Raw genomic sequence first — 17,906 nt, 5'->3', positions numbered from 1 at the left:
TGCAGTTAATAATTCAGAATTTATCTAAACTGTCAAAATGCAGATGTTTTGAAAAGACACACAATTAATATGGTATTTTTGGACCTAACCAAATCATGTAGGTCTTTGTGTTCTTTTTTATTTTTCTATTTTTAAATCCAAAATTTAAATCAAATAGCAACCACATTATCCTTTTACGCTAAAGAAAATGTTGACAGGCCATTCTAAATAGACCCTTAGCCCCTCCCACTCATGTGTCAATCAATCAACCTGCATTGGAGTCACCTGTTACCTTATAAGTTCCTTTAGCAGCAGGTTAGTCCCTTTTGGTTTGTTTTATTTTTATTTGTAGCTATGAGATTAGTTTGTTTAATTTCTTTAGCCTTATTACAGCAATCAGGGCTGTTACAAGGTGAGACAAGTGGTTTAAAACTTGCCTTACTGTTTGTCCTGTGTTTCCAAATACTTTGTTATTCACCAAACACTATTTAACATAAAGTATCTTGCTATATGCAGTTATTTCTTCTGGGACGGCTCCATTGAAGTGTGGCAGAGGGTCCCAAGCCTGTGCCGATGGTTCAGAATGCATTTTATACAGCCATGTGTGTGATGGAGAGCCAGACTGCGAAGACGAATCTGATGAGGAAAACTGTGCTTCGGATTGTACTGAAGGTAACTGCAATTTTTACTGTATGGATTCAATGAAAATTTCAGGATTTAAAAAAATTCTTGACAAAACTAATATTCTATATAGAAATACTAGAGGATTGTCAAAAGCACTATCGGTCAGCCACTTCCTGTCTCTCTGAGCTTCTGTCTGTCCATCTTCCCAGTAGAACCTTGATCAGCAGACCAGATAAATTTAGATCTTCCAAGGTCCCAGTTAAAAACTAGAGGGCACTTGGCTTTCGCTGTAGTTCGTCTCAGACCCTGGAACAGTCTTCCTCTGGGTATTAGAATAGCCCAATAATTTAAAAACTTTGTTGAAAACTCATTCATATGCACTGGCTTTTAACACAAGCTGAGCGGAACATTTGTATTGTTGTTTTATTGTTTTTGTATGCATTAGATTTGCACCTTTGAATTGCCTTTGTACAGCACTTTGGACAGCTGTGGTAGTTTTTAAAATGTGCTTTATAAATAAACTACACTTGACACTATTCACAAATAGTATTAAAAAAGAACACGATGAAACTTTAACTGAAATATTGATACATACACTTGGACTTAGACAAAGTTTATTGATCTACAAGGGAAATTACTTGGACACAGGAGCTCGTATATCACCAATATAGAATAGTAACAAAGAGCCAAAAATATAAAATAGTCTAAATAAGCAGCAAAAATAGCAAGGCATAGTTGTATAAATGTATATGCACAAGTAAAAAATATGTATATGTACAAGTTAAAATAAAATAAAATGGAATAAAAAACACAATACACAAGAACCAAGATTAAGAAAAGTTGATTTCTCAGTGTTTATCAAGCTTCAAAACAACGGATTAACTGTGATAATCTGTGTGAAAAGAGGGGTGGAAAAAATGGGACTAAATATTTATTATTGGTATAATTCTAGCCCAGTTCCAGTGCGCTCACGGGAGGAAGTGTATCGATAAAGAGCAGGTGTGTGATGGAGAGTCCCAGTGCCAGGACCGGTCAGATGAGCTGCACTGTACAGCCACGAGTGACGGCTGTGTTCACCACTGTGACAACAAGAGCCGCTGTCTGCCTGCCAACTTCCTGTGTGACGGGGAGAGGGACTGCCTGGATGGGACCGATGAGGCAGCGTGTGGTAGTGTTTCAATGCTTGTGTTTGTATTTCTGTTATGCTAGACTTTATACCGATGTTAAAGATGCATTGTGTAACTTTTCCGGTAGAGGGACAGTCATCTTTTTATATAAATTTCATTAATGACACAGAACACATGCTGCCTTTTCTCATCCAGTAATAATCTTCCTTTTAACTGTATTTCAGTTTTGTATTTTTCTATTTTCACTCCCCCTTTCAGAGGATCAAGATGAAGAAACCGAAGACAAAAATATTATAACTGTATCTGCACCTCTGAGCTGCCCTCTAGCGTCCAAACCATGTAAAGACAACTCTGAGTGCGTCTCCTATAACCACGTTTGTGATGGGGAGGAGGACTGCAGGGACGGGTCAGATGAGGAAGACTGCCAATCAGAATGTTCTAAAGGTGAACACGTGCAGTGCGGTGGTTCTTGGGTTACAAATTTGACAATACTCAAGTGATATTTAGACAAACTTTTTTTTCTGTGTGACTAAAATGATGACAAGACTCGACTGAGAGCTTTACAGAAAAATATGATCAAACAATCACACAATAAATATCCAAAACCTATGTGTTCTATAAATGTATGTATGACACAAAATGACATGGATAAATGCGTAGATAAATAAGTACATAGATGTATTAAAGTAAAATAACTTGAGCAGCCAAAAAGCCATTAGACTCCTTTCCTTCACAGGAAAACTAAAATGGAAAGGAAAAAGGAAATCTTATTCAAGTAGAAATTCACACCAATTAATGTCAAGGCAGTCCATTGTCATTTTAAAAACAAAAACGAGACAACAATGTAAAATGGCCTTGTACAAATTCTCCTTTCAATGTTGATTGTCTAGCCCACTACCGTGATACTAGTCCAGACTGTACAGAATATGCTGGAATGATAAATTAAACACCTTTATCTAACTGATAACTCTGTCCTGTCAATCATCACTTCATCTTTGCACTGTTTTCTTTACGACCTTTTGTATATAACTGAGATATATATATTTTTAAATTTTATTTTTACATGAAGATTTTTATAATTGTGCCTTGTCTGACACCAGTCTCTTTACTATTTTTGAATTTATTATTACCATTTATATTTTTCCTATTTGCCATTATAATATATTGTGATGTGTGAGCTATTGCGGCAAAGTAATTTCCCTTGTAGATCAATAAAGTTTGTCGCGGTCTATCCATCTTCTTGTTAGTGGGCATTTTCTTAATCAAATGCTGTCCATCATACCACTTGTCTATTTGTAACATTTTCTGTGCTTATTGCAGATCAGTTTCAGTGTGGGCACGGGCGCAAGTGCATAGATCAGGCTCAGGTGTGTGACGGGGTCCCTCAGTGCCAGGACCGCTCAGATGAACTGGACTGCTCCGGGCTGGTGGAGGGCTGCGCTCACCAGTGTGATGCCCGCAGCCGCTGCGTGCCCTCCAGCTTCCTCTGCGACGGAGAGAGGGACTGCAAGGACGGAACTGATGAACTCAACTGTGGTATGGGGATTTTTAAGATTAAAGGGCCCATATTATGCTATTTTCTGAGTTATGTTGTAATGTTCTTTCCTTATCAAACATACCTGGAGTTTTGTTTCACTCACATGTTTAACACACAAACCCTGCATATTTAGGCAGGGTTTGACCCCCGCTCAGTCAGAATGGCATTTTTGAGCTGTAAAACCACCTATGATTTAGTAAATGTATGCAGGAAGGTAAAGCTGTTTAATGTCATACTGTGGAACGGTAGTGTAGCTGCACAAGGCCCTGGTGCAAGTATTCAATCCACACAATCTCAACCCATCCCTGTGCAACAAACCTAAATCCTCTATATATAGATATAGTATAATTTACATTTGTGTACGTGTCCTGTATGTTGACAGTTGTTTAGAGTCTGTACTGGGAGGGTGGCCAATCCTAGCCTGGGATGGGCCCTCAAAGCTCTGTGGGCCCTGGTGTGTGGCACCGGCTGCACCATTAAATGCTATGCCAGTGCTGTGGAACATTCTAGGCAGAACAATGACACATCCATAAAAACAAGCAAATAATTGACCCCCAACCAAAAAGTTATATAGTGTACTTTTGAACAGAATATCATTTTAAAAAGCAACAAAAATAAATTAAAACTTTGGGGTTATATTTGACTTTACACATCTCCCAGTTGGTGAAGCGTGCAGCCACGATGAGTTCCGGTGCAGCAGTGGTCAGTGTGTGGCGGCCTCCATGCGCTGTGACGGCCACCCAGACTGTATCGACCAATCAGACGAGGACCTCTGCGCCAAGCCTCCTGTGTGCACCACCAAACAGCGCTGCCCCCAGAGCCGAGAGTGCCTTGTGCAAGAGTGGGTCTGTGATGGGGACCAGGACTGCAGAGATGGCACAGATGAGGAGGTTTGGGTGTTGAATCTAATGAAACAGAAAACTCACAAAGTTCTTGTAGATGTGTAAATGCAAGAAGTAACAACTTAAAAGTGACAAAATGCATACTCAGATGGCCGATTTTAAGGTTCTTTGTGATTCAAGCATGCGAGAGAGAATGAAATTTGTTCCTCGAGGCCCAGTGATGAAAAGAGATAACGGTAAATAAGCAATATTAAAGAGTACATTAAGAGCATTTAGAAGTTCCAATTGACAAGTACAAGCAAAACCTGTAATTGTTAGTCCAAAAGATATTTTTCATTTTTAGATTTAGTTTTGGCAAAAAGTCTTCATCAGATAATGTTCTTGCTTACCATACCGTTATCCAAAGCTAGAAAAAAGATCTGATGAAGGCTGTTTGTGGAAATGTTATTTAAAAAATTAAAAGCTTTTCGGCCATCTGAGTTTTTTTTTTTTTTTCACTTTTAGGGTATATAACTATGAACTTTTTTGCTTGTAATTTTAAGATGTTACCAGTTGATTTTAATTTGTTCTATTCTTAGAATTGCCCAGTGACTTCAGTGTCATGTGGAGAGTTTCAGTGGACCTGTAAATCCAAAACAAAGTGCATCCCTGCATCATGGAGGTGTGACGGTTCCAAAGACTGTGAAGACGGCAGTGATGAGATGGAATGTGAGACAAATTTAATAAAAATTAAGCCTGAAAATGTAAGCCCAATCAAAGAATTCTGTACATAAGTCTGCCTTACATGTAATAAGAAAAAAATTATACCTAACAACCCGAGTAAAGTTTGTTTTTAATTGGGATATAATTGGGATTTATTATCCCCCAAAAATATATATTTTACAGGCAGCAACATAATAATACATAATGACATCAGTAATTCAGTTTATAGTTGCGGTTCATTTGGTTATTTACACCGAGCTTCTATGTATTTCCAGGTGATGTGCTGAAATGCCCCTCTCATCAGTTCCAGTGCCGGACATGGGGCTGTCTAGACCCTGATCTGTTCTGCAACAATGTTAGAGACTGTGTGGATGGTTCAGATGAAGGAGGGAGCTGTGGGGTCAAATGCACAGAAGAGGACCGCCGTGGCTGCTCCCAGACCTGCGTCAGCACACCACAGGGACCCGTGAGTACAAAGACTTGCAAAATGGTCAATTTACCATTTTGAATTCAAGTTATGATGGCACTTAATTTGGTGGTGATAATGAAAAGTACAGTTTTGGTTTGGTACTAATGTATTTTTATTTACATGCTAGTTGAGTTAAATGTTTGTTTACTTTACAGGTACCTGAACCAATTTAACAACTTGTATTCAATTTCAACTGAACAAGTATAGCAAATACAAAATACTAGGTGTGCATCCACTGGATTCACTATTACTATACCACAAATCCAGAAATAATTTGATCAGTAATTGAATATATACCGATGGATATTGTTTAAAATTTAGTATAACACACTGAATGCTCTTGTAGCGTTGCAGTTGTTCTGAAGGATACAGACTCCTGGAGGATGGAGTGACCTGTGAGGATGTGGATGAGTGTGAGGCCCGGACTCCTGTTTGCAGCCACATCTGCACTAATTTCCCCGGCTCCTTCACCTGTCACTGCCACCCAGGATATGTGATGGAGGCAAATAGGCAACACTGCAAGATCTCAGGTAAAATAAGCTGTAACATGTTTTTGTTTTGTGGAAATGGCAATAATATACAACAACTGTCCAACAACTGTACAACAACTCACCCATATGTAACAGATAACCCAATGTCCTGTCAAACATCATATCATCTTTGCACAGTTTTTCCTTACAACCTCTTGTATGTGGCTGATGTATTGTATTTATTATGTTACTATATTTCTATTTTTTGTACTTTATTTGTACATACACATTTATATAAGTATGCCTCATTTGACACCCGTCTGTTGCCATTTGATGTAGGGAGTATTATCTGTTACATAAGAGTGAGTTGTTGTACAGTTTCCATTTATGTTTTACTCTTTATTATATTATATTGTGATGTGTGAGCTGTGTGAACCAAATAATTTCCCTTGTGGATCAATAAAGTTTGTCAAAGTCTAATTTGATGTTCACTGTTCATTCCAGGTGAGCCACTGCTATTGTCATCTGTCTTGAGTGACCTGTTTGTGGTGGGGCTTCGTACTGGCAGTGTGGACGTGCTGGAGTCTTCTACCAAAAAGGCCATTCTTTCCGTGGACTATGACTGGAGAGAGCGCAGGGTCTACTGGGACAGCTTGGACTCTGACAGCATCAAGTGGTCTTCTCTGGACCACAAGGCCACTGGGACTCTCATCAAAGGTACCTAATAATGCACTTAAAGGTTCTATATTACACAACATTGACTCTTGTGAGCTTTAAGCCATGTTTATAATGCTGTTATCTCATCACAAACATACCTGGAGTTGTTTAGTTTCATTCACGTATGTTTGAGTAATCCTTTATTAGTCTGTCTAGATCACCAAAACTCAAAATGCTCCGTTCCACCTTGTTATCATGTTGTGGTAGTTTTCAAGTTAACAGCTCCTCTTTACTTTTTGTTCAGATTGTTCTGATTTGTTCAGATTGGCAATTCCAGGGCTAAAATAATCCAAATGATTCTAGTGAAGGTGTGCAGAGTTTAAAAATGACGTACTACCAGATGACATCACAAGGTAGAACAGAGTGTTTTCAGTCCGAAAGAAGAATTCAGCCTAAATATGCAGGATTTGTGTTAAAAGTGTGAATGAAACAAAACACAACTCCAGGTACATTATAACATACCAGTAGATCAGAAAATAATGTAATTTGCAACCTTTAATTTTGAAAGAACAAAGTCCACAATTTTTTTATTTTTTTTTTCTGAGGTGTTCGAGCTGATTCAGTGGCTGTGGACTGGCTCGGGAGGAACCTGTATTGGATTGATGGAGTAAAGAGTCAGATCTTTGCCATTCAGCTTCCATCAGCCACTGTGAAGAGTCCAGAATTCACAGTGATCCTGGACGAAGACCTGGACCAACCCAGATCTCTGGCTCTGCTCCCACAGAAAGGGTCTGTAGGATTTAAAGTGTCCAATACGTAACTTTCTGAAGGTTTATGTTATACTGTAGAACATTATAGCCCAAGGAACATTTCCATGAAAAACGAACAAGTGATGGTTGAAAAATTACATGCTGTGTATTTAAAGCTGCACTATGCAATAACATCTTCACAGAAAAAAAAAAGTTTTGAAATACCAAAGTTTACCAAAGTTTCATAGTGGCCCTTTAATTTAGACCATGGTTAGACCAGGTTTAACTGATTCCCTTGTCTTGGTTTAGACTTGATTCAGTACTGATTTACACTTACTCCTGGTTTAGAATTTTATACATTTTTTTGCCCTAGTAGCAGCATCTAAAAAACATTTCTGTCGGGATATGAAGTATGTATCACTCTCTAATTATTTATTTTAATATAAAATAAAAACTCACTTTGTTATTGGCGGGCCTATTCTATTGTGTTTTCTTTTTGACCAGGTTGATGTTCTGGACAGAGATTGGCTCCATGGTGAAGATCGAGCGTGCAGGGATGGACGGGTCAGAGAGGAGGGCTGTGGTGACCTCCAGTCTGGGGTGGCCTGTGGGAGTGGCCTTGGATTCAATCTCCAACAGAGTCTATTGGACCGACCAGCGCCTCCGGGCCATAGGGTCTGCCACGCTGGACGGGGACGACATCCAGGTGTGTGTGCGTGCGCGCATGCGTGTGTGGGAAAAATAAATAAAAATTTAGAAGATGGAAGGTTTTAGAAATAACCTACAGCATAACTGTTAAATGCATCATTTGTCAAGGGCATATTTTTACTCACTAACATGAAATGAAAACAACATGAAAAGAAGTAATTACTAATATTACATATATTTTTGTAGGTATATATATATATATATATATATATATACTCTGATATAAGTACATATTTTAGCCCTCTTTGATATTTTTATTTTATTATAAAAAAAAATAAAATAAATCAATACACGGAAGGAACGAGTGGAGGATAGAACAGTTTCCATTTTTCAATCCCAGGGCCCCAAACCAGATACGTCTGTACATGTCCCATGAAGCAATCCAACAAAATTGAACATTTTATAATGAAAAATGTTTTCGAGTTGACAAAAAATTTTTATGGATTTAGCTGACTAAATTTGCATTACTGTTTTGACGACTAACAATAAAAATACTTATTTTACTCAATCTTGGCTAAAAAATAATTTGGTCACCAGACTAAAACAAATTTGTTCAAATTAATACTGAATTTTAAATGTGCATTGTGTAAATTTTCTGGTGGAGGGTCCGTCAAATGCTTTTCTCCATGGAGATGTTACTGCTTTGTCTGGAATGTTTCACAGTATGACATTAAACTTTCCATCTACATGGAGACCAAACCAGACCAATTTACATGTCAGATCTGTGGAGATTTGACCCCGCTCAGTCAGAATGCCTGTTTTTCCTCTATTTTTGAGCAATAAAACCACCAGTAATTTAATAAATGTAAGGTAGAGCTGTTTAATGTCATATTGTGGAACATTCCAGGCATAGCAATGACATCTTCATAGAAACAAGCAGATGACTGACCCCTCCTCCAAACTAAAAGGTTACATAATGCACCTTGTTGTGCAATTTGTTGTGGTGGATGGTCAATTCCTTTTAAATGGACAAAATGTGGTGTTTCAAAGCTGATAAAAATAATGTAATGTGTTCATATTTAGATCCTACAGATGAAGGAGACCACAAACCCTTTCTCTTTAGCAGTCTTCAATGACATGCTGTACTGGTCTGAAACAAAGAGAAGAGTGGTGCAGGGAGCCAATAAAGTCACAGGCAAAAACAGACAAGTGCTTCTCAAGAGGCCCAGACAGCCTTTTGGAGTAAAGGTGAGTGAAATCAATCCTAACACCTGCCAAAATGAAATGGAAAAATGTTGCTTATAATTTGCGTTTTCCTCCAAATACTACTCTTATGTGATATGGTAACAGTATGCGATGAATACAAAAGTACAGAGACTAAACCTCGACAAATTAAAGGTGCACTGTAACTTTTCTGGTGCAGTGTACGCCATGGTAAATGGAAAATTGTAAATTTTTTATAGTGCTTTTCCATCTTCAATGCACTCAAAGCTCTTTACATCAAGGAGCCACTCGCCCATTCACACACACACACACTCTTACACCAATATACGCAGACACTAGGGGCGAAGTGGGTTAAAAGACTTGCCAAAGGACATGACCGCATTCACTTACGGGAGCTGAAATCGCACCGCCGACCTGTGGATCAGTGGACAAACGCTCTATCAACTGAGCTACTGTCGCCCTGGAGTACGCAGTCTTATTGTCTTCATGGAGATCTTTTGTTTGTTTTTGTGAATAAAGGTCCACACAGTATAGCATTAAACTTAGCTATTTCCATGGTAAATGTTCTCAATTTAAGTAATTTGAACTTGCCCAAAAATGAAAGTCTAAATGTCTCTTGCTAGGTAATGCACCCGCTGCTGCAGACCTCCACAGAAGAACCCTGTGAGGATAAAGGCTGCTCCCACCTGTGTGTGCTGGCCCCGGGCCCCAGAGCCGTGTGCAAGTGCCCCTCTGGCCTCCTGCTGTCTGAGGATGGACTCACCTGCTCCAGTTCAGTCAACACAGCCCTTCTCCTCATGCTGGCTCCTTCTACTGTCACTCAGGTCATTTTAGAAAGTGGTTTGTTTGTCTCAATAGAGATGTTCATTTTCATTTTAATTTCTTCACAGTATGGTATTAAACTAATCTGTTTTGCATTTATTCAACTACAGGTTATTTAATGCTCAAAAATATCTGAAAAACATCCATTCTTACAATGATTGGGGTTGCCTCTCTACAAATTTCTAACCTCTTATTTAGCTTGGAAGTCTCCATGGAGATTAAGTTTATGGCTATACTGTGGAACATTCTAGGCACATCTCCATGAAGACAAGCTGATGACAGACCCTCCAGACAAGTTATACAGTGAACCCTTTTAAATGTACAATGTTTTGTTTTTTTCCCCTAGATCTACCTACAGTCACGACACACCACAACGGGACTGAAGGACTGGCCTGAACACTCCGCTCTCCAACTCTCTGGCATCAACCAGGCAGCCATTTTGGATTACAGCTTCAAAGACAACACTTTATTCATAACAGACGACAGCACAACGTCACTGAGCTACCTCAAAGTCAAAGATGGAGCCCTGAGTTCCCCCCACCAGCTGCTTAGAATCCTGGACGACACCATCACTGCTATGGCGTTGGACTGGATCACTTTAAATGTCTATTGGAGTAGCAGTAAACAGCAGAGAATACATGTGACTTCTACTACAAATGCGTATATGGCTGTAGTTATCAAAGACGGCATTGGGAGAGTGGACTCCATCGCGTTGCATCCTCAGAGCGGGTGCATTTGTTTTGCTAATCTGGTCGTGCAGGGCGGTGACTCTGAGGCCACCGTAGAATGTTCAGACATGGATGGAGGAGAGAGGAGAGTGGTGTGGAAAGATGCAATGACCCCAACCTCACTAGTCTTTACCAGCGATGGGAAATCGATCTACTGGGCAGATACTAGTGAGTAATGTTGGGCAACAGAGTGAACAAATCTGTAGTTTTGGTCAGGATTCTGATAATACTTTAATTCTTTTGCATTTGGAGATACACCACCTGCTTTTGTCATGATATGCCTTTGCTTGGGATTTTCCACAGTATGCCATTAAACGTAGTGTTTTTATTGAACAAAAATGCCTTGAAAAACAGGCTTTCTTATTATAAGCAAAGTCACCTCACCAAAGATCAGTTTTTATCTATTTCTATCAATCAGTCCCACTTTATTTGTTCTCGAGGGGCAATTTAAGCACATTCAGCAGTAACATAAAAGAAAGGAAAGCTCAAATGGGTCATCAGATCCAGTGTTGGCACAGTTTGAGGAGAGTAGTAGCCATCAGGACCAAAGTCTCCCTCTGTGTCCTGCAGCATAATGGCAGCTTCCAGGGGGAGGTAAACTCTAGAGACATAGAAAAGCCTCTTTAAGCCTTTGTCTTACTCCACACTGTTGTTTCAGGTGATGTTGAGACTGGTGTTTCCTCTGGACAGCTGCCATTTTTGGTGTAGAAAGCCTGTTGCATTGGTGTAGAAAGTAGCATTTCAGACCAAACCTGCCCTGATAGTCTCCATATCGATCGTTTAATGCCATACTGTGGAACACTGGTGTACAATTTGCCATAAAAGGCCACATTTTAGTAATTTAATTGCCTGCTTTTAAAAGTTCACTTTTTACTTAAGCCACTTTGAGCCTGACTGAGGTTGATCAATAGGAGAGGATGGGGAAAAGTATATGGCATGAGCGTGGTGACACAAACACTGTCTGCTTCAAAATAATCAGTTCTTTTGATTTTACTGGTATTATGTTGTTTATAGTTTAATGTTACCAGCTCAACACTAGTCACTCTGGCAAAACTCTAAACCAGTGCAGTGAATGTCTAAATATCCGTGTCTAGACTCTAAATAATCGCTGTTTCCATGCACAGGTTTGGGAACAATCAGCACTGTGCAGTTGGATGAGGTCACTTACACAGAGTGGAAAGTGGGTGATGGTTTGTCAGCTGTGACTTTGTATGACGATGTGCCACTATGGATGACCACTGGAGGTAATACAGAAGGTTATTTGTTATTAACTTAGCATTTAACTATTTTTTATAATTTTTTATTTTTTTTTGTATTAATTATTCTTCAGATAAGACCAGAGTTTGGTTCCAAGATGAGCAACAGCAAAACAAGATGTGGTTTGAAGTGGGTACGAAAGTGGTCAGTTTGAAGGTGTTCAGCAGAGCCAGCCACAAAGGTGGTAATTCTTAATTAAATGGCTATTAAACATATGTTGCCTTTTCTCTTAATTTTCCTTTCTATGTTGTTTTTCAAGTTGATTTTATTTTGGTGCTTCAAATTCCAGTATAGAATAAGTGAGACTTGGTATACAGAATAACAAACATTTGAGGGAGGATTGAGTAAAGCCATGTTTTTTATTCATTTTATTATGGGTTAATAACTGTTCTGTATTTTGTTTAAAGAGGTATAACATTTTTTTCAACCATTATAACGTTCAAGAAACATCCCTGAAGTGATTTTAGATGTCGTTCATGCATGTTTCAGTAATTTAGCCATCTAGCCCTATTTGAATCCTCCTTATGGTTAGCTGCAAGTTTCTGTGCAATGCTCAAACCGCAAGCCTACGTCACCCATACTTCAGCAGTTCTCCCGTAAATATACCAAACCATGATACAAAGCTGTACACAACAACTTGACATACCTGAAACTACTTGCAGTAGTTTATTTAGGGGATGCACGCTGATTGTGTTGTAATGGCAATCTGAAAGTGGAGTTGAGAAAGCAAATGGAGGGTAGACTCAGCATCAGAAACGAAAGTGAAACTTCTAATCTAAAGCATAGAAAACCTTGTCTACAAATATAGAATATATAATCTGTTAACAGTTAGTACGCCACTGAAGCAAATTACCCCCTCTTTAATATTTCTGTTAGGGCAAATTGCTTTGTACTTGAGCAGTATTTAAAGGTGCATTCATTGTGTAACTTTTCTGCTGGAGGTTCCGTCAAATTCTTTTCTCCATGGAGATGTAAATGGTTTGTCTGGAATGTTTCACAGTATGGCATTACATCGTTTAATCTTTATGGAGACCAAACCAGACCAACAGGTCAGATCTGTGGAGGGGTGACCCCACTCAGTCAGAATGTCTGTTTTTCTAGGTATTTTTGACCTATAAACCACCTGTAATTGAATAAATGGAAGATGGAGCTGTTTAATGTCACACTGTGGAACATTTACTTTATTACATGTGCATATTGTCTTGCTGTAGTTTTGTATTGCAGATAACACTGCCTTGCCTTCTTTCCAGGTTCAAACCAGTGCTCTGTGGACAATGGGGGCTGCTCTCAACTGTGCCTGCCCACTGCGGAGGGGCAGTCCTGCAGGTGCACCCATGACCACGCCCCCCTGAACTCCACCCACTGTCTTCCACGGCAACACTGTCCCACAGGAAGCAGGCTCTGTTTGGACCAGCTCTCCTGTCAGCCCATAGACAAGTTCTGCAACGGACACGTGGACTGCCCTGACCGCTCTGACGAAAACTGTAGGTCTTTACACAGACTAAATATACAATTTAGTTATTTACATTTGCTCACAGGTCTATGGCAAAAGGCGTTGGCTGTAATTGTTACTTCTCTTATCATGATTGATTACTGTACTAAATTGGGTGTATACTGAGAAGAACATAACATTAAACAAACCAAAATGTTTGAAGATGTACAGTGGGTTCAACTAGAAAGGCAATTCAGAACAGTCCTTTAATTTTTATTTTTTTCATGCCAGAGGTTCAAATTCAGTGCACTTGTATATGTTGCAATTTTAAATGAATGGGTATTACATTTATTGCGTACAATGTTTTTGTCCACTGGCCTTCATCATTGTGGACCCAAGTACTAACAATTCCCACTTTTGTAATTTTAGATTTTCTTTCAAATATACTAAACTATTTGATAATAAAATACACACTCTAAACATCATAGGCTTACAGAATGTTGTACATTGTGTAACATTTCTGGTGGAGGGGCATCAAATGCTTTTTGCCATGGAGATGTTGGAATGTTTCTCAGCATGGTATTAAGCCCCTTTTCTTGATGGAGAACAAACCAGATCAAGTCAAGGCTACCCCGCTCAGTCTGTGTCTGTTTTTCTAGTTATGTCTGAGCTGTAAAACCACCTGTGATTGAAATAAATGTAATGTAAAGCTGTTAAATGTCATACTGTGGAACATTCAAGTCAAAGCAATGACCTATCCATAGAAACGAGCAGGTGACAGGCCTCCAACCAAAATGTTACACAGTGCACCTTTAACTCTTTACCATGTCCTATTTAGGCCTCCCTGTAAATGAGAAGTCATCAGATATGGTTCCTGGCCCCACGCACCTCCAGAAATCTCCCCCATCTATGCCATCATTCCCCGATTTGCCCAAAAACAAGAGCTCCTCCCTGAACATCAGCGACGGACTTTGGACTCTGGACCTCGAGCAGTGCAGTTCCACCCGCTGCAGCGGTAGGGGGCGCTGTCTGGTGATCAATGGGGAAATGCAATGCGTCTGTTCTCTGCTGTACAGCGGTGAATCCTGTGAGGAGAACCTGCTGAAGAGCCTACAGGAGCCTCTGGTCTACGGGGCTGTGGGGCTGATCACACTTGTAGCGATCATTGTAGCATTGGTGTTTTTTAGGAGGAAAAGGAATGCTGAAACCAGGTGAGATCAACAGAGAAAAAGGTCACTATTGGTGGTTTTCCGATTGAGAACATTATACTTTCATGAATATCCAAAAGGTAAATTCCCAAATGCTGGACCTGATCATTTCTATTAGTGGCTAGAACCAAGAACTCACTGTGACCACTAAAATTTGCAGTTTAACATTATAAAATAGCTGCTCCCCCAGATGTATAACATTATTGGTCTAAAGAATGATGTGATGCCATCAGAATCCACAGCAGTTCTTCACATGGTTAGTGAATATTATAAATGATTATATATTATTTCTTAGTGACGTCCAGTCAAACTTTATTTCTGTAGCATCTAAAAATGCTGAACAGGCTGTAGTAGAATAGTTAACAAAATGTTTCTTCTTGTAATTTTATTTATTTGAGCCAGGTACACCAAGATTCAAAAACAATAACAAATTTAGTGATATGTACATGATATATTTGGGACCTGGTGCTCAAAAGGAGTAGGATGAAGTTTCAAAAACTTACGGATTTAATTAGAATTAAATTTGCAATTTGCAATGTTAACAGCACTTGATTTCATGAAAAAAAAAAAAAAAAAAAGATAGCAAATGTATAAAGATGTTGTAAACTGTGCGGTCATTTAAAAATTGATTTGCTTGAAAGGTAAGTGGTTAATTAGATCTGTAATATTTGTAAACGTTTTAATGACATTTTGGGCCATTTAATCATTTTAGGACTTTGAATTACTGTTCATTGGCATTATTTAAAATCTACAAGCAATAAATATCTATGTAGTCTGAATAACTTTGAACTAGCATCCCTATGAGCACTTCCTAAACACTTCCTGTCCCTAAACTAAAGTGTTACCATAAAATAATGATTAGCAAATCGTTTATAATCTTGATATAAAACTATTGTACAAAATGCCAATAAAATCGTGAGTCTTAAAGGTGCACTGACAATTTTCTGGAGGAGGGTCCACCACCTGCTTGTCTCCATGGAAGTGCTGTTCCTTTGTCTAGAATGTTCCACATGAATGAATAAATACTATATGGATATGTTTAATGTCATACCATGGAACATTCTAGGCAAAGCAATTACACCTCTATGGAGACAAGCAGGTAGCAGACTCTCCACCAGAAAAGTTACACAATGCACTATGGGTGGCAAGCATCAGCAGCTGTCAAATGATAAATCACGTGTAAAAATACATTTGTCTGTTGCAGTAGTGCAGATCCCCCGGTCGTAAAGGAAACAAGCTTGACAGAGATCGAGACCAAAGCCGAGCCCAGCCCCTCCACACAGACCTCCCCAACCGAACCGGACAAACCTGAGGTGAATAAAGTTGCAACCATAAATCAAATATGGCCGCGCTTCAATTCTGGTTCCTCGCTTCCTTCTCCTTGATTCCTCTCCTCAATCCTCCATTTTTCAGCTGTCAATCAAATGTCATATTAAGCAGTGTCCCAAAGAAAACCACAGAAGGAAGGAGGAAACGCAAGGGAGACTTCAGGAGCAATCATCAGATAAAAGAATCTAACTTTTATTGGTTTCAGTGAGGAGTTCATATCTCCTCGCCGTGTCTCCTCTGTGGGCAGGGCTTCCTCAACCATTTACTGCAGAATCGAGGAGACGAATCAAGGAGAAGGAAGCGGGGAAAGAGGAATGAGACACGGCCTTTGTACATGTCTGGAGGGGGTGTAACATGTGCATTTTCTCTTCCAGGAAGTGGTGACTCCTGTAAATTGACAGTGAATTGAGGGGTGGCTAATTTTAAATAAACAGTTTAAGAGTTTTTGCTGAGTGTCATTGTTGCGTTTTTGTCTTGATGGTATAAGAATAGTTTACATCCCAATGGAAATAATGTATGTGTGGTTTCCAGCTTTACATTGATGGGAAATGGGAGATCTGCCAAGTCACAAGCAGTGCTAATAAGTTTAAAGCTGCACTATGTAATTTTTTGGTTGCTTGTTTCTAGGGATTTTCTTCGGCTGTAATGCTCCACAGTATGACATTAAACAGCTCTACCTCACATTTAATCACAATTCCTCAAAAAATACCTAGAAAAACAGACATTCTCCACAGATCTGACCTGTAACTTGGTCTGTGAAAATGGAGAGGTTTAGTGCCATACTGTGAAACATTCCAGACAAAGCAACATCTCAATGGAGAAAAGCGTTTGACATCCTCAACCAGAAAAATTACACAATGCACCTTTCAGCTTGGGATAAATTTGGTAGCCCGACCCATTAGAAGTACTTTTCTGTAACTGAAATAACTCTATTCTGCAAAGTGTATACAATAATTCTGAGGAATGAACAAAACTATTCAACTATTTAAGTTTTGTAAATTTTTATAACACTGCAAAAAAGATCCTTAAAATGCTCATTCAGACAGCAGATAGAAAAAAATGGTCTCTTATAAAGTTTTCTGTGTGTATGGTTATAACTACTTGAATGGGCATGATCTTTAAAAATCCAGAATCAAAACTGGTCTTAAAATATCTGTGACCTTTTTGCAGATGAGTAAGTTTTATGTTTAAGTTGGTAGTGATTTTGAAAGTACAAATTGTAAATATGACATGCTTGGTCTTCATTGAGGATGTCTATTGGGCTACTAATGAAAACATGGCAATCATGTCCTGCTTGAAACTAGCTGGTGTCCTTTCTGCTCCTGGCACCACATACTAGTGTCAAAGACTCATTGTTTTTGAGATTATGGCATATTTGCACCATTGTAAGACATTTTATGGAGTATTTTAACATTTTGGATGAACTGAAAGGGCATATTTTGCTGCATCTTTTTTTTCATTGACACAAACTGCGTGTTTTGGAAAATTTCTTTTCTCAAACAGAAAACTCCCTGTTCCACCTTGTGATGCCACTTGGTATTAGAGGAAGTGTTCCATTGTGTTATATACACCCTTCACTAGAATAATTTGGATGATTTCAGATCAGAATTGCTAAACAAATCTGCTGAACAAAAGGTAAAAAAGCAGTTAACTTGAAAACCGTTTCATGACATCAGAAGGTGGAAGAGAGCATTTTGAGCTTTGGAGATGTACTAATAAAGAGTTACTCAAGTATGTGTGAATGAAACAAAACACAACTCCTGTTACGTTTTGGATGAGGTAACAACATTCCAACATGGCTAAAAACTCATAATAGTCAATTAGCTGTAATATAGGACCTTTTAATTTTGCCAAGATGGTGTTTTCACACTTTTTTTTCTTCAGACATTAGATTCATAGTTGCCGTCAAGTTTTGTGGGCAAAGTCGAGCATACCAAAGCAAGCTTGTCTTTTGAATTGCATGTCTTGAGGTTAAATGAGTTGTATTTAAAGCCCGGACAGATGCTTCCTATTGTTCATCCCCAAAGCCACAATAAGCATGTTTACTCTGTTTGAATAGGCCCTCTTGTCTTTTTCTATTACCCGCTGACAATTTTTAGCAT

At 38.9% G+C, this 17,906-nt stretch overlaps 1 protein-coding gene across 4 annotated transcripts; it reads left to right on the top strand.

The window, feature by feature from the left end:
* The first annotated feature begins 257 nt into the window (after window positions 1-257).
* Window positions 258-16,249, top strand: lrp13 (low-density lipoprotein receptor related-protein 13). Of its 4 annotated transcripts, none has more exons than XM_055162168.1 (21): window positions 258-391; window positions 496-651; window positions 1,556-1,771; window positions 1,989-2,174; window positions 3,051-3,266; window positions 3,928-4,157; window positions 4,688-4,817; window positions 5,087-5,277; window positions 5,627-5,810; window positions 6,255-6,467; window positions 7,013-7,196; window positions 7,661-7,862; window positions 8,888-9,052; window positions 9,652-9,852; window positions 10,197-10,746; window positions 11,703-11,822; window positions 11,909-12,016; window positions 13,086-13,319; window positions 14,106-14,478; window positions 15,683-15,788; window positions 16,179-16,249. In XM_055162168.1, exons 1-21 carry the CDS (start codon window positions 334-336, stop codon window positions 16,200-16,202), a joined length of 4,047 nt encoding a protein of 1,348 aa, XP_055018143.1. In that variant the 5' UTR covers window positions 258-333; the 3' UTR covers window positions 16,203-16,249. The 4 variants fall into 4 exon arrangements, with proteins under 4 accessions (XP_055018143.1, XP_055018142.1, XP_055018141.1 ...); XM_055162167.1 differs by having other exon boundaries at window positions 15,680-15,788; XM_055162166.1 differs by lacking the exon at window positions 16,179-16,249 and adding an exon at window positions 15,889-16,008.
* Window positions 16,250-17,906: the final 1,657 nt, after the last annotated feature.

This window comes from Boleophthalmus pectinirostris, unplaced genomic scaffold (assembly GCF_026225935.1).
Source record: "Boleophthalmus pectinirostris isolate CB_2022bp ecotype Guang Dong unplaced genomic scaffold, ASM2622593v1 HiC_scaffold_4, whole genome shotgun sequence".
Classification (NCBI taxonomy): domain Eukaryota; kingdom Metazoa; phylum Chordata; class Actinopteri; order Gobiiformes; family Gobiidae; genus Boleophthalmus; species Boleophthalmus pectinirostris.
This window is presented reverse-complemented; position numbering and strand designations above follow the sequence as displayed.